The sequence below is a fragment of the Oxyura jamaicensis genome, chromosome 4 (genome assembly GCF_011077185.1).
Source record: "Oxyura jamaicensis isolate SHBP4307 breed ruddy duck chromosome 4, BPBGC_Ojam_1.0, whole genome shotgun sequence".
In the NCBI taxonomy this organism is placed as follows: Eukaryota; Metazoa; Chordata; class Aves; order Anseriformes; family Anatidae; genus Oxyura; species Oxyura jamaicensis.
In genome coordinates, this window is record NC_048896.1 from 87,908,224 (window position 1) to 87,933,250 (window position 25,027).

At 46.7% G+C, this 25,027-nt stretch overlaps 2 protein-coding genes across 2 annotated transcripts in view; one reads left to right on the plus strand and one right to left on the minus strand.

Moving 5' to 3' along the window:
• The first annotated feature begins 4,403 nt into the window (after positions 1–4,403).
• Positions 4,404–11,667, plus strand: LOC118166276 (hepatitis A virus cellular receptor 1-like). Its single transcript, XM_035325052.1, has 4 exons — positions 4,404–4,728; positions 8,681–9,091; positions 10,363–10,498; positions 11,533–11,667. The coding sequence occupies exons 1-4, from the start codon at positions 4,674–4,676 to the stop codon at positions 11,630–11,632; spliced, it is 702 nt and encodes a 233-aa protein (XP_035180943.1). The 5' UTR covers positions 4,404–4,673; the 3' UTR covers positions 11,633–11,667.
• A 9,029-nt stretch (positions 11,668–20,696) lies between these two features.
• The window catches only part of NSD2 (nuclear receptor binding SET domain protein 2), a 103,948-nt gene continuing 99,617 nt past the window's right edge, over positions 20,697–25,027 (minus strand). The window contains exon 23 of the mRNA XM_035325832.1: positions 20,697–24,504. Coding sequence (XP_035181723.1) covers positions 24,236–24,504 — 269 coding nt within the window. The 3' untranslated portion in view covers positions 20,697–24,235. The remainder of the gene's footprint in view (positions 24,505–25,027) is intronic.

The window sequence follows — 25,027 nt, forward strand, 5'->3', positions numbered from 1 at the left end:
TTTGTGACATGGCTCTGTTACACTTGCCTGCACTTGTACAGTGCCAGGCATAGTCTGAGGTTTTTCTCTCCTGTGTCAGACCGACCTTATCAAATAGCTGGGAAGGAAATTCTGTTCCAGGTCAACTGCTCTGTTAAAACACTTGTGACAAAGCTTTGAGAGTAGGCTGAGATGCACACTTTGCCTATTTCATAGGGCATTTGCTCTGTGAAGGATTTGGCACCCAGAAGAGTGACTCACTAATCCATTTTGCATGAGTAAAGATGTGCCAGGTTGCCTTGTCTTCCTGAGAATGGCCTATTCAGAATGAGACCCATCTATTTTAAGTCATCTGTGTCACTAGACATTTTGGAAAGCATAGCTGCTTAGGCAAGTAGTTGGCTGCTTTTTTAAGTGTCTAGGATTCCATTCTAACACCAAATCTCATGATTTTAAGCCCTTTTTAAGACCTGGACTAATGACTCAGATACTGTCCTAAAGCTGTCCAGTATTCCTGAGCTTCTGTTTGAGCTCTGTGTTTTAGGTTCTCTTCTCACAGGTTAGGCTCACATTTTAGGTTCTCTTCTCACAGTTCCTGTGCACTCAGGTGTGCATGTACATGTTCTGACAGCAGGAAAGGGAAAAGGAGGCAAGAAGCAAAACTTGTGATTGTTCCAAAGTAGAAGAGGTAACTTTGTTTTCAGAACCTGCTGTGTTTTAAGATACCTGCATTGTACTGGACCTGGGAAGACTCCTCCAACTGGCTTTAAGAGCTTGGTTTCTGAGTAGTATTCACTATGAAAATGTTTGCTGCTTCCTGGTATTTATTCATACCCTCTTTCATGGAGGAGACAGGTGGTAGGCATGCACTAGGAGTTATTGCAGGAGAATCTGACATCTTCATGTTGAATGTTCAGTGGTTTGAATCCTCATGGGACATACAAAAACATGGGCAATGTGCCGGAGAGTCTTTGGTTGCTGATGAGTGATGGATCTGACTTGGTAATGCCCTTGGTGTCTCAGCTATATCTGATCCTTGAGAGCTGCTTGGAAATTGCTTCAGATAACCACACTTTTTCCCTTAATACTGGGAGACTTCTATTTATCTATTTCATTAAATTATTTTTTTTTCCTGTGTATTCTGCTGTAAAGCAGCTGACCAATGTATTTAATTCTTTTTTGCCCTAGAGCACTAGGTACATTTAACCTACATCCTTAACACTGATTATGCTTAGGAGACTGACACTGATCCGTTCTGGAGTCCTACATTTGAAGACCACCCTTTTTAACTGATGGGGACTAATTGAAGAAATAAATACTTAGTGCTGTTTGGGAGCAGCACTGCTGAATTCAGTTTACATACTGTCATGCCTTTGCTTGGATAAACTCAGATCTGCAGTAGCATACCTTTCCTGTGGCTGTTTTCACTGTTTCTAATTCCCTTGAAATCCAGAAGATAAATATTTTTAAAGGAAGAGTTTTGAGGTATTTGATTCTAATAACCCATTACTTGGCTTCCTTCAGCCTCTATTCTGTGGGTTTTCTTCCATCTGCACAACACATTATGAAGGTTTCTGCTGGTGCAGCTTAAAAAGATCACACTGCCGTTTTGTGGTTAAGATGCTTTTTAGTCTCAAATGAAACGTGGTGATGTCTTCACTCTTCAAAGCTGTGGTGCCATCATGTGGCCATTTGGTCAGGCACAGGTTTTAATCCGTTCAGAGCACAAAAAGTACTTCTGTAGGTGCCTTGGGAAATGGTGGTGGTTTTGCCTTGCTTTTCTTTCCTACTTGTGTAGAAGTGTCCTGGCCCTCCTCTAGGCACAAGGTAGGTGTCAAGGTCCATGAGCAGCAAGAGATGGCTTCCCTCCCCCTAAAATGAAGGAAATTCCTGGTGGCTGCCTTTCTGCTCGTCAAGGTCACTATCTACCTAGAACTGCCAAGGAGTTTGGTCATGCTCCTTTAGCAAAGGCTCTGCTCCTTGGGAAACTCATCCATTGCCTATGCTCATAACAATTTTGCAGGTAAGTTACTGAAGAGCCTTCAGAGAATAAATTGTATTTGCATTGCTGAATCAGACTTTTGACGGGTCATTGACCCAAAAAGCTCTGAGTTCCTGTGCTGTTTTATGAGAGTTGGCTTGTATAATGGGGCCTGGAAGAACCCTGTATCTGAAGGGGGGTTCTGGATTCCCAGTTGCTTCCCAGTCCAGCAGACAGGCTTCCTATGGGCGTCAGGAACTTACAGGTGCTTTTTCCCTTGTGAAAGAGGGAGCACCGACTAGAAGGTACTATCTCTCTATGCAGCCACAGTGTACTATGACTAAAATGCCCATGAGCTTGAAGAAAAACACTTTTCTGAGAAAAGCGCTTGTCTGAAGCCAGCTTACACTTCATAGCCTCCTATCCGATTATCTTGCTGTTTCCCAGGCAATAGATGCAGCAGGATGTCCCCAAGGTACTGGCTCAGTGACAGGGTGCAAAGCAGGACTGTGCTGCCACAGGACTGTAGCTGTAGTCAAACAACTAGCTGCAGTTCACCAAGGGCCATAACTTCCCCCAGCCTAGTAGAAATAACATGATTTTGCAGTAGTTTGGAGCGTGGCAGTTGTTTGGCATTGGAGCAAGTGCCTATTAGGGCTCAGACCCTGGCCCTGGAGTGGAGGATAGTTATGTAGTACTAATAGTACTACAATAAAGTGATGTTTCTGCTCTTATCTGCCAGCAGTTAACACACAATTCCTGACCTTAGAGGTGCACCCAGTGACCACTTGCAGACTGATGGATGTGTGCATCTACTCTCAGCTCATGAATTCCTCTCCTCTTCATGGCCCTCACTGTAGGTGGGACCTCACCTGGGCCTTCACCCTGTAGCACTTACTGCCTCATCCCAGCGTGGCCTGGAGGGTTCCAGCTGATGTGGTTCCAGCTGATGCTGCTCATGTTTGAGAGATGTTCTCCCTGCTCAGGGTTTCTTATTTAATAAACAAGCAGCCCGCAAACAAATAAGTCACTGAAGGGACTTAGAGCCATTTGGTGATGGGTGGCAGCGGACACAAACTGCTGGTGGGTTTGAGCAGCAGGCCGTGTTCCTGGGAGCAACACCACCACAGCTGCCTCTGCCCTGTGAGGAGACAGCAAAGCCTTGAAAACCCTGGGGTGAGGGTAGTGCCTGGTGCATTTGGGGACAGGAGGTTCACCACCGCCGAAAGAGCAACCGAACTGACAAGAAGAGGGCCCTGTGCCAGCCTGGGGCATTGCTTTTGATCAACCGTGGCGCTGTTCTTTATTTACTCCCTGCGAACCAACCAGCAGTGGCGTTTAATCTCAGCGGAGACCAGCCAGGGCAGACCAGGAGTTTATAAATTAACCAGTTTGTACTTCCTTGCCCTGAAGTTGCATTGGTCCCTGTCTGAAGAGTGTTTTAAACTTTCCTGCTGGTTGAAGCAACTGAGGGAAGCAACCTGCCTCCTCTCCTGCCATGCTCAGGGAGCTCAGCTGAGGAGAGCGCTTTGAGGGGCATGGGAAGGGCTTGTAGATGAGGGCAACCTGTTCCCATGCCTGACTGCTCTTTCTGAGAAGAAATGTCTCCTCATTTCCAACCTGAACTTCCACTGGCGCAACTTGAGGCCCTTCCCTCTAGTCCTATCACTGGTTACAGACCCTGTCAGGAGCTCTGGGTACCACAGAAGTCCCTCGCTGAAGCAGTCTCTGTGCCTCTCTGTGCAGTGGGACTACACCAACAGTGACCGCTTCCAAAGCTTCCCTCTCAACAGCCTACACAATGTGGGAGAACACCCAGCACATGCACTGTGGGCTGTGTGTGATGCAAACCCACCTGGGCCCTGGTGAGGAGTGCTTGGGGTTTGGGTCAGAGCTCACGAAGCTCAGCTTGTTGTGCTTTGCTCTGGGTGGCTGCTGCAGCTCGATGGCCCGGGTCATGCAGGTTGTGCCTCCTTCAGCCAAGTTTCTGTGGCTGTAATCTTGTGGCAAAGACCGTGGGTAGGATTTGCCTTGGGAATGATGCACCAACATTTAAAAGGGAAAGAAGACGAGGCACAAACTGTGAGCAGACAGAAGAGCAGAATAGCTGCTGGTATGCACACAGAAGGTGGGATGGGGCTGTACCTCAAAACCATCATCAGGGTCAGTGACTTCGATCCTGATGGCAACAACCCAACGCATCACGTTGGGGGGTGAGTGCTGAGCAAACCAGGGCAGGGCTTTGGTTGTGGCACGGCTCGTCTCTGTTGAAATGGGAGCTGCTTTGAACTGGGGGTTCTTCCCAGGCTCTTTCTCTTCTTGCAGGAAATCCTGGGTGTCTAAAATTGAAATCATTGTGCTTGAGGGAGATCACGGGGGCTTGGCCAGCCGCCAGGCACAGCTCTGCCTGTTCCTCTTCCCTTAGCCCGACGCATTTCTGCATGCCACGAGAAGAGGGGAAGGCCTGCAGGTCTGCTCAACGTTTAGTTTGCTTCTCACCTGGAGGAGGTCAGCAACACCTCGGCAAGCCCTGCTGCTGTCCCCGAATATAAACCCCCCTTTGTCGGGAGGAGGCCGATCTGCCCGAGCCGCATGATCAGCATCAGCTGACAGCACTGGGCACGGACCCAGGGCAGGATAAGCAGTTAGCCGTGGGAGATCAGCCGGCCGCTGGGCCTGCCTCTCGACCAGCTCCATTGTTCCTCAAGGAAAAATGAGTGCCTGGCCCTCGCCTCTGCTCTGGAGCTTGGCCACGACGTGTCTGACAGGTGAGGCCTCCTGGGGCTGGGTGACACACGGTGGCACACGGTGACACTGTACCACCGCTGGGCTTTGCCACTGAAGGGTGGGCAGAGGGAGGGAGGTGTTGGAAACAGCATTAAAGATGCACAGGACTGAAAACATAAATATAAAAACTTGATTTTGAAAGAAAAAAAAAAGGGGGGGGGGATGGAATCTAGTTGTTCAGTGAATTGAGGAGTTGCAGTGGACCTTGCATGGCCTTATCTTAAACCCAGAGGAACAGGATGCCCTGGCACGTTCACTTTCATGAGGTGTTTTTGGTAACTGGGACTCCTTAAGAGCCTGAATATTTTTGTAGTCATGCCTTTGTCTGCTGCTTTCCTTGCTCTCCCCCTCCTGCACTGCTTTACTATCAAATAATTGTGTTTTTATAACTGATGTTTTGGCAGTGTGGGATCCCCAGAACTTGTTGTGCTTGGGGCTTCAGACCAGGTTTCTTGCTGGGCACATCTGGCTACATGCAGCTTGGAAACTCCTTGGGGCACGGTGCTGCCCTGAGACCTTCCCGTCCCTGCAGTCCACCAGTGCTGGGGTCAGGGGCTCACAGGGGCCCACGGTCACCTGCCTCGTTGGGGCAGGAACCCACCAGCGCTGCCAGAACGGAGCTCCTTGGCTCCTTCCCATCTGACCCCCAGGCGGCCCTTCTCTTGAGACTGAACTGGGGAAACTCACCATTTTAAGAAGCCGCTTAGTCAGCTGTTGAGTTCACCACTGATTATCTTCATGTAGATAACCATTGATTTGGTTTCGTGTGGCTTGAAGGACTAGTTCCTCCCAAATAGCAGACTGGGCTGTTGTGCAAGGCTGGGGAGAAAAACTAAGGGGCTGTCCGTCCTATTTCTGCATTTTGTGAGTTCTCAGCCAGCGTCCATGTGCCTGCAGGTCAGCAGGGTTGCACGTCCTATACATCAGGAAAGGTTAGCTCAGTCATCAAGGGTTCAGTAACCTTCCTCCCATGACATCCTCGAGGAGGTTTTTTGGATAAAACACCATGCCGAGTTGTCACAAAAAGACATCCCTCGTGTCTCTGGAGATACTTTTGTTGATTCAGGGCCCTAAAAAAAGTATCTGTAGAAAGCAGAATCCCTGTTCTCTGCTGTTAACACGTGGACACCAGGTGTGGAGAGAAAACTGGTGAGCTGAGAAGGATGGTTGAGTATTGTTTTTTTTTCATACCTCTGATGCTGTAACTGGTAAAACCAAATGCTATTTCGTTGCTGTTGTTGTTGTGTTTTTTGTTTGTTTGTTTGTTTGTTTTGCTTTTTTATGGCTAGATGCTCTAAAACTATTTTTTTCCAGCATCTCCACTTTTTTCTTTTAGAAGTTGTTTAAACAGCTTTATGAAGTGCTGGCCACTGAAGGCTATTGATGGCTACTGATGCTTTGGAATGATTATTAAATATTTAATATTATTTAATGATTATTCTAGTAACACTTTATGAAAAGACAACTTTCACTAAAATAATCCGTCTTAACAGTGCCACCACTTCACAGCAGAACCAACCAACCAGTGAAAGCTTTTGAGAAAGTAATATTCAACTAAAATATCTATCTTTTAAACAACAAAGCCAGAAGTGGGTTAGTTGTGTGCTATCCAAAATACCGAAATGCACTGCAGAGTCTCTGGCAGATGAATGTTTGGGACAGGCTGCAGTGCAGGAGATCACACGTTGTGGTCCTTCTGAGAGCTTTTCCTGGGAGAACTTTATGGTGCCCTCGAACTACTTTTAGTGTTTACTTTGAGATTAGCTTAATAAAGATTTGGGCTGACTCAGCTTGCTGCCAGACAGGAGAAAAGAGAAGCAGACTGACTTCAGCCCTTGAGGCAGGGGAGAGGACTCGCCTGTCACTAGTCAAAGCATGGCCAGGAGCTGCACAGACCAGTGCTGGTGTCTCCTGGATGCTGATCTTGGACAAACAAGTAAAAAAAAAAAAAAAAAAAAAAAAATCACTGCTAAATACAGTGGCTCTGTTTTGGGAGATAGAGCCAGAAAACGTGGGCAGTGGCCCAGACAGCTGCCTTTCTCAGGAGTTGTAGAAAGACTGGGTCTTCTGAAATGTTGAGTACAAAGCGGTCTGTATGTGCTTAGGAGGGAACACTTTGAAGAGGTTGTTTCCTTGTGATCACAGCTTCATAAGGACTCTTTTATTCACTGTCCTGTTTTTGCCATAGAAACCTAAGTGCTGTTGCTAACCAGCTTCATCTGCGTGTTGCTGTTTATGCTGGGGCAGCACTAAGCACCGGCACCCACGGTGTCCAGCATCATGTGGGCAGACAGCCCAAAGAGTGAGAAATCAAAGGCTTGAGGAGAAGAGCTCAAAGAGCTGTCCTGGGAAGGACCTGGCAGTGACCCGTGTGTCCACAACCCCTGGTGACCACACTGTCACCATCGTGTGGCATGGCCCCTCCAAGTCTCCAAGCTCTCGTTCCTCACCTGCATCTTGCTGTTGGGCGTCAGCTGCAGTCTCTTGTCTCCATCAACCACCTAAAGCAGCTTCTTAAAGTAGTCCTTTTGTTTTCTCCATTGAGGCCACCTGATTTTGGCAGCCCCCTCGCTGTGCTGGCTGGAGGAGCCCAAACCTTGTGTGATGGGGAGTGTCAGCTCTGGGAACGTGCTGCTGGGCCCTGAGTCACCCATTTGGTCCTGAAATAAAACCTGATGTAACTTACAGCTCTTCTGTGACGCACTCCAGAAACAGCTTAATTGCCTGTTGAGTTTGATGCCTTCTTATTATAATCGCTATTCCTGGCAATTTAGCAAATCTTTTACTTTCAGAGCTACTTGTTTTTTTCCCAACTGCCTCCAAGAGAGTGGCTGTGCATGTCTGTGAACCTCTGGCTTCCAGAAACTAACAAGTCTTATTAAAAGAATGGAAGGTGTGTGTGTGCCCTTGTAGTGCTTATACCACGTATTAGCACTTTGCCGTAAGAGGGCAGGTGAGAGGAAAAAAGCAACAGGCAGCCATAGCTGCAGATTGATGCTGTACAAAGATGAGTGTTTGCAGAAGCTGCAGTTATTCAACAGAGGAAATCCCTGCCCTGAATTCCTGATCCAAGCTGATGTGAGTGCTGTGGTGGCATGAATGGGCTGGTTTTGTTTTGCTTTGTTTGCTTAGTACGACACTGCTAAATGAAAACCAACCTGCTCCTTCTCTTTTGTTTAGCTTTATGGTTTTTTCCTCTGTTCTGTGACTGGAAAGCATCCATCTCCCATGGTCATGTGCTGAGAGATTGCTGTCATCAGCAGACACCAGTTCAGAATATTATGGATTACAGCAAACAACTTGAACTGCAGTAATACCCCAGTTCTCTGATGATTATGGCTTTTTGGCTAAGAATCACCACGGCTCTTACAGGGGAGGCATTCTGGACTCAAAGCAAGTCTCTGCCCGCCGACAGGTTCCCTTTGGGTTGCTGGATGCATCTCCAGAACAGCGTAAAAGAAACCCAAAACCTGTGGCTTTTATTTCTTGATCCCTTTAACCAAGGTGGGATGAAACAGGCAGCAACTTGACAAGCATCTTAAATCAGATTGCTGGGGGATCTGGGGATCTCAGGATGAGCTGTCTTCAGCGGCTGCCCCGAGCAAAACCAAATGTTTCAGGCAATTCTCACAAACCCTTATGTACGAGTGTCAGAGCTCCTCAGCGTGGGACTTGGATGATCTTATGGGTCTTTCCAACCTACGTGGTTCTAGGATTCTGATGCATGATAAGTCTCTTGTGTGCTGGTGATGCTCAGATGCTGCCAGTGATGTTTCTATATTGCTCTGTAATGGAACATAGCAGAAAGCAGTTTCTAGACACCAGACAAGGACTTGTGGGTTAAGCAGTTGGTAAAGACCTAATAGGAAGCCTACATTAATGGAAGAACAGTAATTTCACCCCTAAATAATTATTTTTTCCCCCTTTTCTTAGGTATTGCTTTAGGCCAGCTGACCACTACCCAACTCCCTGTTACATCAACCCCGCTGCCTCCCAGTGCCACCACGACCTATGCCTCCACACCCCCAGCTGCTGGGGGGGTGACCACCACTGCAAACCTCATCACGGCCACAGCTGTGCCATCTGCAGACCCCAGCACAAAAACGCTTGCTCCAGCTCTGCCCACCACCCTGCCAGTGACCGCACTCACCTCTGGGATCGCGACCACCTCTCACGCACCCACAGCCACATCCACCAGTGCCTCGGCCACCCCTCCAGATGTCACCACGTCTCCTGGGGATCTGCCAACAGCTCCGTCCCTCACCACCGCTGTGCCCTCAAACTGCAGCAGAGTGAATGTGACAGCCTGTGCACCTTGCTCCCCAGGGACGTTTCCCAGTGATGGTAAGAGTTTGTGCTTGCTCCAGCTCTCCTGTGCTAGGTGGAAAAGTGAGTGGCCAGGAGAGGTGAGAGAGGCACATGGTGTTGGGGGCTTGGATGGGGAGCAGGCATGCGAGTGAATTTGTTGCATCCTTCTGAAGTTAAAGGCGTGGACATGGCTGGCCTTGTGTTGTTGGTCTTCCTGAGGTTTCCCCAGCAGGATGGAGAAGTGGTGGGATTGCAACCACGAAGTGTAACACAAGGGCAACCTCATGTACTGGCAGGAGGATGCTTTTTTTTTTTTTTTTTTTTTGAATGCCCGGGCCAAGTACAAAAAAAAGTCTCCAACTGTCTCAAGTGTTTGAATGGGAATGAATCCCTGCTACAGAAACAGCCTTTTCCCTTGGGCTTGAAAAACCACCCAGGCAACCTCTGTTGCAGTAAAGAGTGCATGACGTTACCTTTTTCAGAAGTTCTTTGCATGTTGTAAAGTGCTTGTTTTTTTCAATGTCCCCCCAAAACAAACAAGCAAACAAAACTAAAATGCAAGCCATGCGCTTCCCCCACTGCCGGGCTCTTTCAAAGAGAGGCATGAGCAGACCTGATGCTCTAGGGTAAATCTGCAGAGGACAGGAGGCAATTCCCACCACCCTTTCATGCAGGATGTGCCTCCGCAGGACTTTGTCTTGCCCTTGCTTTATCCCTGCAGTGCCAAGGACTGGTTGCTGCAAGAATTGGGATGGTGGATCTGACGTGTGCCGTTACAGCAAATCCCACACGATTGTTCTGCGTAGCTCAGATTTGTTTTGTGGAGCAAAGACTGCTAGAGCTCATGTCTGGTGGGAATACTGCCTTGCCTGTGCTCAAAGAAAAGCTGTTTCTACTTACAGCAGATTCTCTGCTCTTGGGGTTTTCTGCTTCAGTTCTGCTTCCCGCAAATGTAAATTTATTAAGGAATCAAAAGGAAGTGTGTTTTTCTTTTTGTGTGGTGGCTGGAAACAAGGAAAACCCTCGTCTCCCCTCAAACTGGAAGAGGAAAAAGCAGTCTTGGTCTTCTCACCAGTAGTCCACGTTGATAGAATTGAGACCATTGTCTTATGGCTGTTCTCCTGCTTGCTAATGGAGCACAGCAGCATCTCTAGCATTAATATTACCATTTTCTACCCTCTAAGATTGTCTTGCTGGAGGAGCTTGATCCAAACACCTCTGCATTCACTGCTGTGCCCCATGCTGACAAGCCCAGGGGCTAAAGTCCAGTCTCACAGCCCTGATCCTCACCCCTCTGTCCCTTTCAGATGCCTGGAACTGCTCGTGCTGCACAGGGGGCTCGTGCACGGACCCCGGTGCCTGCGTTCCCTGCCCGGTGGGGCACTACCAGCCCGCGTGGGGACAGCAGCAGTGCCTGCCGTGTCCGCAGGGACACTACGCCAAGTAGGTGACGCAGGGTGGTGGAGGTGGCTGGTGGCACAGAGCGGGTGCCTTCTCCCTCAAAACCCTTTCCAGCCTGACAAAACTCTTCCCGTGGGCTATGGGAAGGTGCTGCCGGGGTTGTTTCCCAGTGGACCTGCTTAGTGCTGCTGAATCTTCACCAGGAGCCTCTGATGTTCCGTTTGTGTGGAGGGCTTCTTGGTGTCCAGCTCTCTGGCGGCCCCTCATGTTTCAGATGTGTTGGGGGGATGGAGGTTTGCTATGAGTTAGGGACAACGTTTGGGACTGAGGTGGGGGGATCTTCAGCATGGACGTGGCGCTTTTCTCCTGGGTGCCTCAGGCAAACATGCTTTGCACAGCTCCTTCCTCACACTATGTTTTCCTTCCGCCAAGGGATCATGTAACAGGCCTGGGGCCTGGCCCGGCCTGCAGCCACTTCTAGCCCCTCGGGGCTACAGGTGGCCTGCAGGGAGCGGATCTGTCCCAGGCCTTCAGAAAGGTGGCTGAAAGGAAGAGGGGAAGAGCAGGGAGGGAGCCATGGCAGCCCCAGTGGCGTTGCTTCCAGTTTTTGTGGTACTGGGATTTCTCCCACTGTCCCCAGGCCGCAAGCGGCTCCGGCTGACGCAGAGCCCTGGATTGGCTTGGTTTAAGCCAAGATTTTCTTCCACTTTTTTCCTCCACAAATCTTGCTCAGCCCTGAGGTTTCAAAAGGGATTAAAGAGCATGTCCTTGTTTTCCTCCAAAGCATCCCCGAGTACGTTAACAAATTCTTAAACCCACATGCTCATTGTTGGGGATTTGGCTCTATCGGTGGTGCATGCACCAGATTCCCTCCTTCTCTGCCTTTCCCATCTTCCTTCCCATCCTCCCAGAGGCCTGATGTGTTACATCCCTGTTCCCACAGTCCCTGCTGTTTAATTGAAATTTCCCTACTTCTCGACTTGTTAGTGCCAAAAAAGAGCCGTGCTCCACTGTCTCAAGCAGAGAGGAGCCCCGATGAGTGAAAATCATGCTAACCTCTGCTCGGTTCCCCCCAGTGCCACGAGGAGCACCATGTGCTCGCCCTGCCCGCCCGGCCATTACACGAACGAGTCTGGGGCCGCAGCCTGCAGAGCGTGCCAGAAAGGTAAAGTCTGAGTTTGGTTCGTATTCAGCCCAGATGAGCTCACAACAGACTGGGCAAGGCTTTTCTGCGGGCCAGATGCAATTACCAGGTAACTTAAAAGCACCGAAGAATAAACAGGTTATTTTGTTCAGGCCAAAAATAGAATAGCAGATCTCATCTTGTACTGTTATTGATGTTTTTATTAAAAAGGAAAAAAACAGGTCTCAGACCAAGTCATGTTCCTGTTTTCAACAAGCTAATACTAATACCGCAAGGAAAGCCTATTCCTGAAAGCCAGGAAATAAATTTTATGAAATTTGGTTATAGCACAAGGGGTGAGGGGGAGTTAAGAAAGGAAAGCATTTCTCCTATTTTCAATGGAAAAAAAAAAAAATAGTATAAAACATTGTGATGTGTTCTTTCTTGTTCTGTTTTGTTTTGTTAGGCTCTCTCCTGCAGTCTGAATATTAAGTGTAACACTCCCCTTACCTCCCAAACATCGCAAGCTGGGTTTTCAGCAAGCTCCTTTTTGTACCTGGACGTATGCAACACGAGCCTGGTACAGCGTGTTCGCAGACAGCGTGACAACATGTTCAGAAGGGGCCAGCATTTACTTATGCAAAAACCTAATTAACACATGCAGCGCAGCAGCTATTCTGTATACAAATTAAGAGCTCCTTCTACATGCACAAGTGGTCTCTTGAAAAGCCGTGCACAAAACTTCTCAGCTCACACCTCACTCTTGGCTATCATTTGGGGAGTTTGGGAGGAAAAAAGCGTTTTAGGCAGCAGTTGGAGACTGTCAACTGGTGACAATGGTGCAGTATGTCACTGCCTTCACTTGGCAAATTTGTTCAGCGTGCTAGACCGCAAGAGGACTCTGTGAACGTGGCCCCCATATCATGCAGTTACTGGTTTAAAAAGATGCATTTTCCTTGCAGGGTGGGGGAGGAAGTTTTCTTTCCTCTGGCTCATCTGTAGCCCATAGTACTTCTTTCTGTGCCTCCAAGGATGGCGGAGGAAAGACCCTGAAAAAGTGCTCTTTTTTTCTCTTCCAGGTTATTTTAGCTCCCAGCAAAATGCAGCTGTTTGTCTGCCTTGCCTGCCTGGATCGTTTTGCAAGTAAGAAATCCCTGCATGACCTTGGGGACGGGATGGGGTGGCATATCTGGTAGCAGCCACTGAGCTGTGAGAGCCAACGTACTAGCCAGGGGGGTGTCCCCGTGGCTCCCAGCTGGTGCTGAGCAGTGGTGAGAGAGGGGTTGTACGATGGGGGGGGCATCCTGACAGCTGTGTCACCCAGAGTGAAGAACAAGTGGGCTGTTGGCTTGTGTGTCCTGGGATCAGTTGGGTGCAGGTTTTGTAGCCAAGGCAGATGAGCCCATGTCACCTTGCACCCCCTTGTCCCATGTGCTGCAGCAGATCTCGGCTGAACTTTGAGTAAATTGCCACAGGAATGGACTCTGGTTCTTACATGGCTGCATGGTGGGTCTGTCACTCCTAAATCCCATCGAGCAGCTCCACCTGAGTTTGCTAGGGAGCAGCAATAGCTGGGATGCCAAGTTCTGACTTGTTTCATGCAAACAAGCAACCAAGGAGAAGGCAGAAATGCCATCATGTGCCTGACCCTAATTAGACATATGGGGGAAACCACACTGGAGAGAGACACCACCGCTGCCTACAGAATGGCAAAAGCTGGCAGGCAGTGGAGAATTCAGCCCCTGGCTGCGTGTTGATATAAAAGCAGGCGTCAGTGGGTCGGCTTGATCTCAAAGTGCTGGTCATATGGTGTTGTCTTGCTCTGCTCCTCCCCCAGCACCTCCAGCTGCACGATGTGTCTGGCCTGTCCCGGTGGGCACGAGGCTCTGCGTGAGGCAGCCGAGGCGTGCGCGCCGTGCCAGGCAGGTGGGTAGCACGGGGGGGCTGTGGTCACAGGTGGTGAACAACTTTGGTGCAGTACACGGCTTTGGGCAGTGCAAGGAAGCAGGTCATGCGTGACTTCAGCAGCAGAAGGGAGGATTTCTTCCCAAAATTTTTGTCCTTTAATCCAGAGGGCATCACTCTCTGCCACCATGAGTGCCTGAGCTGACGTCTGTGGAGCAAAGAGCTGCTGTGGCAGTGATAGTAAGGTGCTGGGGGGAGAGGAAGGGGGTCTTTTTTTGGCCCTTGCTAGTGTGCCAGGATGTGCTGTGCCAAATCTTACTGCTGCTGTGGTTAATGCTGGGCTGCAGAGCGCTGCTGCCAGCCTGTGCCACAGAGGGAGCACCAGGGATGCTGCAGTCACACGCTTAAATCATGCAAAGCAGCATTAATCGCTCTGCGACCCGTGACTTTCCTGACCTGTCACTCCCTCAGAGTTTAGGAAACTGAGCTGTGTGTTAAACTTTGCTTGGCAAGTTTCAAACAGCAGGAAAAGGTGTTTGAATCCCAAATTAGAGGGGATGAAATGCTGCTGACCTCCAGCTCCAACCTTCCCTCTGCTTTAAAGCCGCAACTCAGCACTGAACCCAGCTCCCACTGTACTCCTGCTCAAATGTACTGCTTCCAGATCTGAAACCAGGTGTCATTTGGTCCCTTTCCCTGCATTTATTCTCCCTTCCCTGCCCCTTTGCCACCCAGCAAGGACCAAAGTCCAGGCTCAGCTTTTGTCATGCACATCACGTATTTCATGCTCTTTCTCCATGTCGCTTTGAAAGCAAACTCATCCATATGCAATTTGCAAAGGCCCCGGGGTCTAGTCCCAGTTCTTAATTTTGTGCTTGTTTGCTACTTAGGTATGTTCAAAGGTCCCGATGACACCGCGTGCAAGCTCTGCGAGCCAGGAGAATACCAATTGCAGCAGGGCCAGGAGAGCTGTGACCTGTGCCCAGAGAACCACTACTGCCCTGTGAGTCTCCTCGGGCTGCTTTGGCAGCCTGGCTTAACAAATACAAATGTCCCCTGATGAGCTAATGCACTTTTAATTAACACCGTTTTTAGCTGAGCCTATTTCCTTTTCTTAAATACAGATAGAGCCCTCACAGAGGGAGTCGGTTGCAATTATGACACCAGGAGCCTGGCTTTGTTCCACCCTTGGAGCTGCCTGGCCTCGGTGGGCTGTCAGGGGACAGTCAGAGGATGGGGTATCCATTAACTAGGCTGTTTGGCGTGTGGACTGGCTGTATAATGACACCTTCTCTCTTCACCCTAGTAACACCACAGGGCCTTGCAGGCTGAATTAAATGATGGCAGATTCATTTTTTTGGTTATTTTCCTTTTTTTTTTTTTTTTTTTTTTTTTTTTTTCCCCAGTGCTGCACCACCCCTTCACACTCACCATCAATACCATTGGGGGTGGTGTTGGTGTCTCCCAGCTGTTTGCAGCACTCTGTCCCTTAGCACCTTGGTTTCAGCACAGCTCCCAGCCCATACACCCAAAAGCCCATAGGCACCACAGCCTATAGCCTGTATATAGGAGGCTATATAGGTGGACAGAGGGCTGCAGTCACACAGGTGGCTCTGCCTCGTCTAGGCAAAGCAGCAGCACCACCACCAGCACCTGATGCTGGTGATGCTGCAGTTTCAGATGGCCAGCTGCTAGTTCTGCCTCTGCCCCAGCTTGTGTCCACTAAGGGCTTCATGTGGGGGCTTGAGTCACTTCTAATCTCTCTTCTGAGCCAGCCAGGCAGTAAGTACCTTATAAAGCAGGTTTTCACAGTGTGCCCCAGGCCCAGGAGCTCTCATTGTGCTGTGCGTAGGGCAGAGGCAATGCTTACCCTACTGCTGCTTTCCCTGTCAGCTGCTGCTGCTGAGGAACTTGCTTTTTCTCTCGGTTAGAGCCCGGACGTGAAACCAACCAAGTGCCCTCCTGACGCCTTCTGCCCCGCGGGCAGCACGGAGCCGCAGTACTGCATGGAGGCCTTCCTCTACAAGGTGGGCAGCTCCTGCCAGCTGGCGCCGCTGGCCATCGTCCTCCTGGCCCTTCTCTCAGCAGGTGAGCATCATCTTCTCTAGCTTCGGGTTGTGCCAGCAGTAGGCTCTGGCTGGTGTACGTTACAGTTCCTGAAACCTGGGTTTCTAGTGAAGGTCCTTCTGGTTGCTCATCCCTTTAAAAGGAAGCAGTGAGCTGGTGTGCCTTCTGTTGCTATCAAAAGTGGCTGCGGAGATCAAAGCTATCCCATTGCCCCATATTCCTTAATTTCCCTCTATCCTTACAGCACAGTGACCGACGGTGTCACAAATACGGAGTCAGTGCTGGAACCAGACTGCAGTAACGTGGTGAACAGGCTGAGTGTGGTTTAGATGCATGAACCACCCTTTAACAGGTGCTTCTCGCCCCGCACAGCTTCTCACTTTCATGTACTGGTTTCTGTGCAAATGCTCGTCCTTTCCCCGTTTGTAAGTAGGGATATTGCTGAATATTAGGTGGGGCAGTACAGCTAGTGAGATAATGAACGTTTGTTGTTTGTCCTTGGGAAGCAGCTGTGTGTGCAGCCTCCAAAGCAGGAATATCTTGGCCGCCCAGACGTAGGAAAATGGACGATCTCCTCCCATGTATGAGACCTCAGGTTTCCTAAAAGCATCCCCTCTGCCTCTGTGGCATTTTTCCAGTCAAAGACCATCCATTCAGTGCAGTGAGTGGGGGAAGCAGGCAGTGACATTGAAAACAGGCACCTGCTGTAATTAGCTCGTTAGAGGGGGCCAGGCAGGAAGCCAGCAGGTGGATGAGTGCTCCACACGGGAGCTACACCAGGAATGTGCATCCCACAATGATGAGTAGGCATTTGTAATCTTAGCAAAAGGAAAAATAAGAGTTCTGGAGTTTTAAGTCACTTATTAACTCTGATTAAACTTTTCCCCAAACTTGATGATGCAAATTGAGCAACTGTTACTGCTTGTGAAAAGATCAGCAGAGCAAGCTGGAAGAGGGATGTTCAAGCTGAGGCTGATATGTGTGCAGGGACATGAAAAGGAATCCTCATGTTAAATACTGCTTCCTCTAACAACTTTTTTTGCCAGTGTTTTCATCTGCTCCTGGTAGTCTGAGGCATTGAAGCCACCTACCCCTGAGTGTCTGTGCTTGAACCCCACAGTTAGGTGCCTTCTGAACACGCATCCTCCGGTGTGGCTCACTGCTGTTAAAAGGCAGAGGAGAGATCAAGCAGATACGTTATACCCTGCTATGAGCAAAAAAGAGCAGAGCTTCAACTACAAAGCAGCATTAGCAGCTCCTATCAAAGTCCTCTCTTGGCACATGAGGACTACATGGATATAAGGAGGAGAAAAGCACTTTACTGTGCAGGGACACTGCCCAGAGGAACTCCAGGAGCTGCCTGGACGTGGGGCTGGGCCCCTGCTTGGAGTGGCCCTGCTGGGGCAGGGCTTGGAGCAGAAGGCCCCAGAGGACTCTGCCAGCCTCGGCCATCCCGTGAGGCTGTGAAAAGGGCAGCAGAGGCCGGAGGAGCTATGGGGCTCCTCCCCACTAAGAGTGGATGAGGGTCCTTCTCAGCTGGGACTTGGAGCCACAGGACAGCTCCCGCACCTTGGGAGCCTGGATTCTGCTGTGCCAGGCTGCAGTCCAAAAATCTGCCCAGACAGATGCCATCTGAAGCAAGTATTAATTAGAAAAAGTAGATTAAAATGAAGCATATGAAAAGCGTACCCATGCAGGAACAATGTCCAATCAACCAGCATTTCTGACAAACAAGAATGAGGGTCACAGAACAGCATTCCTTAGTCAAGTCCTGCGTGGCAAAGTGTTTGCTAAGAAAAGGAGCAAAAGAAACAGCCCACGCTGGAACCCGTGAGCATTTCACGGCTGGGCTAACAGATCAATTGTTTACAGTGAGATTGTCTGCTCACACAACCTAAATTTGGATGTATTTGTCCGGACATATTGCATCACAGCGACAGATTTGTGCTCTTCTGTTAAGATCACTTTTCCTTGATTATGCTTATGCCAGAAACAAACAAAAAAATGTCACAGTACTTGATATTTGCCAATTATTTCCGTGTCTATGCCCAACCTAAAAGTAATTTTTTCTGACAGTCCCGATCTCAGTCTAGACTCAAAGTTAATCTAGGTCAGATACTTCTTGTGCTTCATTATAAGCACTGCACGGAGCAAATGCATCTCTCAACAAGGTCTTTCAGAGGGGTGGCACGAGTGCAACAAGTCTGCATTGATAAGATGCCAGGTGGGTAACGACAGTGCCACAGAGCAGAGAGTAACAAGGAATAGAAAAACAAGTAACAGTTATTTCATTAAAACCCGCTGCCATTCAGGGTAAAGCTGAAATGCTAAAGTTGCTAGCCAAATCTTTTTCTGTGCACAAGTGTAGGAGAAGAAAAAACTTCATTAATGTAAGATAATACAGCAGTCAAAAAGCACTAGAACAAACCTCACCTGACACTTTTCCCTTCTCATCTGAAAATTAACCAACATTGATTATGTTCCAGGTGGAATCCTTACCATCTTTGTGATAATACTGAAAAGAAGGCACGAATCTAGCAAGAACTCATTGAAGTCCCTGCTGCTACCCAGAAACTCGGGGTGGCACACAACGTACGGCGTGATGGAGCACACAGAGCCGGTGTATGCTGGCTGGTAGCAGAGGAGTTGCTAGCGGCAAGCACGTGTCTGCATATGTGAAAATGTTTAACAATCACCAACCCATTTCTATATAGCCAAAATATGTGCAGAAAAATACAACTCAAATAATTTTCAGCTGTGACTACTTGTGCTAATCAATTCAGCTGAGTGATGTTTGAAAACAGGCTGAACAGCACAAGTCTCCCCCTTTAATTCTAGGCTTCACTTAGAAATAAATAGTTTTCTCCTTTTCTTTAGAGGGGGAAAAAACAAACTCCCCCTTTCAGCAGTCAGTTCAACAACCTGAGCAAAGACTGACTGCTCCAGTTACCAAGGTTTCCACAGCACAATTGTTTCCACCTAAGCAGGAACTAAGATGAATGGATTCCTTTAAAGAATATGCACATCCATTTACTTATTTACTATTCTCAAAGCTTTACCATTACTTTAAGCAAAGGTAAAATAAGGAGAAGGATCCCAAAGCTTTCCCCTTCCTCTCTGCTGTGGGAAAACACATGCAACAGAACTAATGATTGATTCCTAGACAAATACACCCCTTCTGTTTCCTGCTGAAGTCTCTAGTGCAGTGCCTCGTCCTACAGAAGCAATGACAAACTTTGGGAAACCTCACGGGAATTTTCTTTCTTAGCCAAGCCACACAGGTAAGACATGAAACTGCACCATGTCCTTTGGAGCCAAAAGGAGTGCAATCCTTTGGGGTACAGCTCCTGACACCAAACCTTCTCCAGTGCAGCCAGCCCAAGTGACCATCCCAGCTGGCTACGCAGATGTGATTTGTAATTTACAGCAACAATTTAAAGTCGTGTATGTGTCTGTGTGGCTGGCTACCTCTTCTCTTTTTAAAACTGGTGTCTGCTGTATTTTTCCTATTATGTTCTTCCTCATTATGTTTTGCATTCTGTACCTTGTCCTCATTGCCATTTGATCTCAGCAGCCTATCAGGAATTCAGAAACACCCATCAGCTGTAACGGGGTCAGCTTCGACAGCTCCCTTACCCTTCTCCCCTTCTTGCTTCCCTTCTCCTAGAGTGAAATTCATTCACAGACCAGGTGCACTGCAAAGCCCTGCACCGACCAGCCAGCTGTGACACGTGCACAAAGCCATGCTTCATCAGCTCTGAGAGCCCCAGTGAAAGCAGTACTTACTATTAAAAGAGCTAGGCTTTGAAATGAGTGTGCATGGAGGTGGCAGCAGGTGTTACTTCTCACTTCACTCTTTTCCCTGGGCTAAGGCAGCTGCAGTCAGCTGAAGGAACGCAGCTGGCGGGGGGTTAAGTGGTTGCTGCCCTGCCCTGCTCATTCTCCTCACCCCAGGGGAGGTTACTGTGCTTTTTAATAAAAAGGAAAAGAAAAAAAAAATCAGTTCTCTGCTCTCTTTTGGCTATGTCAGATGAGTAAATGAACTGGAAGAGAGGTGTCATTCTTTGCGGGCAGCAGGGATGCAGACAGCAACCCTGTCACCTGGCTCAGCAGCAGCAGGGACGGTATCTCTGAACCATACACCAAGCTCAATCCCATCCCACCTCGTTATCCTTCCCCTGAGGACTGCCTGAGTCCCCTTCTGTCCTAGAAGCATCCCTCAACCTCATTTTTGTCCACCTGCTCCCAAGCCCCATTTCTCACTGAAGAGAGAAATGGTTACTCGTGGTTACCTCCTGTCTTCACTCTTCAGTCCCTTCCCCCCCTCTCCTCCTCACTCCCAGCTACTTGCTTGAAATCCGATGTCCCTCAGGGCTTTGCCAGCTCTAAGAAATGGCAGCAGTGACCACTTGGGGACAGGATGGGGTCTCCTCCCTGTGGCTTATGTGCTGCGGTCCACAGGGGCTGCGGGAAATAATGCCCGCAACCCTCTTCCGTTCTCCAGCCCCAAGAGCTCAGGGATGGGGTGAGCATGGCCATCAGGGCCCCAGGAGCAGCAAAAGGATGCAGATGTGATAGCACGGTACCAGGTTATCTCAGCAGAACAGTAGTCCTTGAGTACCAAAGCACTTTTTTGGTGTGTTCTTAAAGACAGCTGCTGGCACACGTGGACATTTCACCCACAAGGCAAACCAGACCCAAGTTAAAATCTGGCTGAAAAGGAAAAACGCAGTTGAATTCAAACCTGGCCCAACAGGAGCAGCAGCGACAGCCAACTGAGCCCAGACCCGGTGGGACTGCGTGACTGAAGTTTGAGATGCTGCAAGTCTGCAAAATTAGGAGCAACAGAAAACAGCACTGAAACAGGAAAAACTGGACTGCAAGAAGTGTCAATATTTATAAGATAAGCAATGCTGTGGAAACAAGCCAAAGCACAATCATCACCAGTTCCACATAAGCTTTAAGTATTATTTCCAGCAAGTCTCTTAGGAAATCCTGGAGCGCAACTTATTATGAAAGCACAACACCCAGTTCTCTCACTGCCAAACCATGCTTGCAGATCATGTACTTGACTAAAAATAATTACAAAAAAATTAAAAAGCTGCAAAAACTTTTTTCCCCCCAAAAAAGAATTAGCAACCTCTTAAATAACTAGGAATAAATTTTAATATTTAATAAGACACTGAAGTTTCTCAAGCAGTCAGACATGGAATAATGTGACTCAACAATGTGGAAAAATTGCATGAATGTGTCTCTCAACGTATTCTGCTTCTCAAAGTAATTCAAATTAAAAAAGCCCCTAAAAATTGACCATGAACACAAAGCTACAGAACAAAACAGACATTTAATATGATTATTCTTCCTAGACTGTAAGCAAATTCATCTAACATACTCAAAAGAAAATTGTTTCCATGCTTACTCACGTGATGAAGGAACAACAAATTTTGAATTTGCCTATTATGTACCAGCTTTGACAAGTCTGCTGGAAAAGGAAAGACATCTTTCTATTTCTATGGGTGAGACACAAATTACATAATTTAATGCCACATAATATGCCATACTTAGGTGTTATTTAGATGAATTTAAAACAGAAAATCTTTAAGCTGTTGATGCTAAGAAGTATTGAGTTGCATCATGAGAAAGCTCAATTTTTCCAAGATTGTGTTGGAACAGTGGGAGAAGGAAAATAGCGAAACAACTTTTCTTTTGCTGTCTTTTTTAAAACAATACTTCAGTCTCTTTTCCCAGTGCTGCAGAGTAAGGTATAGAAGCCTTCATTAAAAAACACCCTTCCTGAATCAGACGCTAAAATTCTCCCAGATCACCTTCCGAGTGACCGAGCTGAGCTCAGAGGGTCAGTACGTATCAAGGAAGAACATGGTCCACATTTCTTTTAAAGATCAATCTCCGAAGTATGTAATCAGCAGAAGGAACAAAGTCCTAGTAACTCAAAAGCAAACCTCTAGTTTGGAGTCTTTTTGTCTGCGATGCAAGCCTTCATTGGCCCAAGGAGCTTAGTAACAGAGTAGAGAAGAGGTAGAAGGAAGCAGAAAGTCAAACAGCCACTCGCTAAGATCTGTTTGTGTAAATTTAACATTGTGAAAGGAGTGCTGAGAGCGATTGCTTTGAACACTGACGTCTTTATTTACCCACAGACAGATACAAAATGGGTGGCTGTACTGCATCCTGCCGTACTAAATGTGCTTGTGGCCCCACCTGCAAGGAAGGCGGGGAGTTGTAGGCTCCGCGACCGATCTGAAAACTGATGGTGTTTCTGCAACAGTGCCAACCAGTAACTATTGGCTTCTGGAAGTGGGTATCTGCCTATTAGGACTTTGGGCATAACTGTTCCAGGGTGCCAGAGCTGTTATACCTATGTATGAAGAGAAAAAGCAATGAAACAACTAAAAATTTAACAAATTATAAAAGCAGTGGAATGTAAAGGTAAGATTTTATAATAACTTATTTAAAGGTATTCTTATAAAGCCTTCCTTACATGGTATAGTATTCAAACAAATAATGGTCCCAATGACATAAAATTCCTTCATTTTGTTTAAAAGTGATGAGGAAAATCTTTCTACTTTACTACCTGATTTCACTTTCCTCCCCTCAAAAAGCAATAGCAATGTACATTACATAATTTTTTGGTTTTGATTTTAAGCACAGGCCTATGCTTCAATCTCGGTATTACAAATATCGATAGCAGAGGAAAAGTTTCCTCTCAAACTCAATTAAGAAATCTTCATTTTCTTCCTTGAGTGCAAGGCTTGGTATACCAGTTTTAGAATACAAATATTTAACACTTTCCCCCTACTTTTAACTGTGCTATTTTTTTTCATAATTACTTGGGGAAAATAAAAACCAACATCTTCCAACAGTGTTTATACAATGGATTAAAAGAACAAAGCAGTTGTTTGGTTACAAAATAGAAATTAAAAGAGTTCAGGACAGGGCAAAGCTACATTTAAAACCTGTTTCAGTTAATATCTCCTAATAAAACCAAAGTTTTAAGTGTTGGGAACAAATGGGGATTTCAGTTAATTTCAACTAAATCTGCAGTCAAATCCTGAAAAAATACGTTTGGAAAGAAACATACACTTTTAAGATATAGCAAGGCTTCAATTTCAAAAGGGCTACACAGAGTTTCTGCACTAGTAAAGGCAAACTAAGCTAGAACATACACAAATCCTAAATGGACATGAAGGCGCACATTGTGTTTACATAGGCTAGATAACAATGGCACAAGTCAAAACTTACTTGTAATGCTGCCTAATCACACACCAATGACATGCACTGGGAAGAAAACAGGTAAAGACATTTTTCTCTACCATTTTTTCCTAGTTCTAACATTATTTCCGTTAAAACTAAATCTTGTGTGTTCATCGCAGTGCACTGTGAGAACCTACTGGGAGCAAAGCATTCAAAAGAGCTTTGCTGACAAAACACAGTGGCGATAAGATAGTCAAGAGCAGAACTCCTAAAAAAAGTAAGGAATGATTTCAAACAGCCTGCCAAGTCAAGTAGCCAGTTTTACATAAACTGCATAAAAAGGAACAGAGTTGGGCTAAATTTCACACCAAAATTGTTCCTTACATGCTTCTTCAAAAATCGACTTCACTTTTAATTAGTTGTTTTGATAACTTAGTTTTTGGACTTCAGTAGCTAGTCAAGTTGCACCTTCTGTTTCAGGGTTTAATTCCTGGTTTTCTTTTTGTTCCTTGTAGGGCATTTTTTGCATTGCCACAAAGTTGCAATGCTTGGAATCCAAGCATTCCAAAGAAATGTTTGCCTCTGCATTTTACTTGACGTTAAGGAAAAAATCCTTTTTTTTTTTTTTTTTTTCCAGATAATAGATTTTGTATGATTTGTTTCTGTTAAGACACAAAAATCACAGAGTATTGGGCCTAGAATGCAAAACGATATCCCTTTAAATCCAGACTTGTACAGCTCTGCAAGATCTGTTTTGCTGGAATGAAATATAGGAAAAAACAGTATAGAAAAAAATCTCTTACGATGTAAAATTTCCCCTCTCTGGTACAGGGTGTGCCTTTCCCACCATGCACTATATTTCTTGGTGGAAGGATATTTTAAAAAATGTTTTTTAAGAATCACTGGAGAACAATTTTATAGGAGCACAAACAAATTGTTTTGTGTGTGGTGACAGCGAGATACGCACCTGGATCATGAATGGCATTCAAGCACTTGCTCTAAAACACACAAGGCAAGCAAATCTCATTGGGACCACGGACCAAGCTATTTCTTACTTAAAAGGACTCAAGCTAATAACTTCTTTCAAGGATATACTATTTTAAACATCTGTTGGTTGACAAATACTATTTAAAACCTATGTTTACGCCTACCTGGTTTGCTTTTAACCTACCTCCAATCTGAAAGAATATTGGAGGGAACCTTTTACATTCGTAACAATTCAAGTGTAACTGTAATGCTGAGTAATAAGTTTGGTTTGTCCTGAAATTTTGTGAACTATGCAGTTCGTTATCAGTGCAGAAGCAGCAGAAGACTGCTGTGGTTGGCTCAGTGGATTTATAAAAAAAAATAAAACAAAACAAAAAAATCCCCCCCCACGTAACCTTTACAGAATATATGTAAAATTGTGTCCTTCCCTGGTCATATTCACAACTTATCTACAAGATAGTGTTGGCAGTAGAAACTGCAGTCCATGACTATTTGCATTCAGCTCTCATCCATCTGTTTCTCTGCTTTCTCTTAGGCTTCAACTTGTTCAGTTTTTTGCGGGGTTTCTCAGTCTTCTGAGTTTCAACAGAATCCACCCCAATAACATGTTCAGAGCAGCATAACTGTCCATTCAATGTAGAATTTAGTACTGTCCCGTCTTGGTGTTCCTTGCAGAAAGAATTTGGGCAGAAGTGGCAGAAAGAAACAGAAGGTTTGCCACAAACATCACAGTGGTGCCAAGGACACTCCCACTTTCCTGTGACCAAAACCAAAGAACAAATTAATAGGGAGTAAAAACGTCACAGTCTTTTAAAGGAGCTTTGTGTTTTAGCATCTGAACAATGCACGACTTCCTACAAAGCCAGATGAAACAGGAATTACTGTGGCTAATCTCAAAAATAAAAATGCTAAATCGTAATTCTAAAGCTCAGCTGACAACGATAATTAGTGGACTTGACATCCTTTCATTTAAATGCAGCAGCGAACTCCTGATAGAAGAAATTATTCTGGCTTTATTCAATACCATTTAACAGAACTTGCAAGATGGTAGAATACTCAACATCTAGCCATCTGCTGCCTACCATTATGCTCACCTGCTTGCTGCGGGTTTTGCTCAGGGGTGGCCAATGTGCTTCATCTACACAAATTCTTGTGCCAGCACATTTTAGCAGTAATCCTTTCACTTGTTTCTGGGATAACAGGCTTTGCCTGCAGAACCAGGTGGTTCCAGTAGTATCTGGAACTGCTACCTGATGTCTACTGCCCTTAAAGTTTTCCTA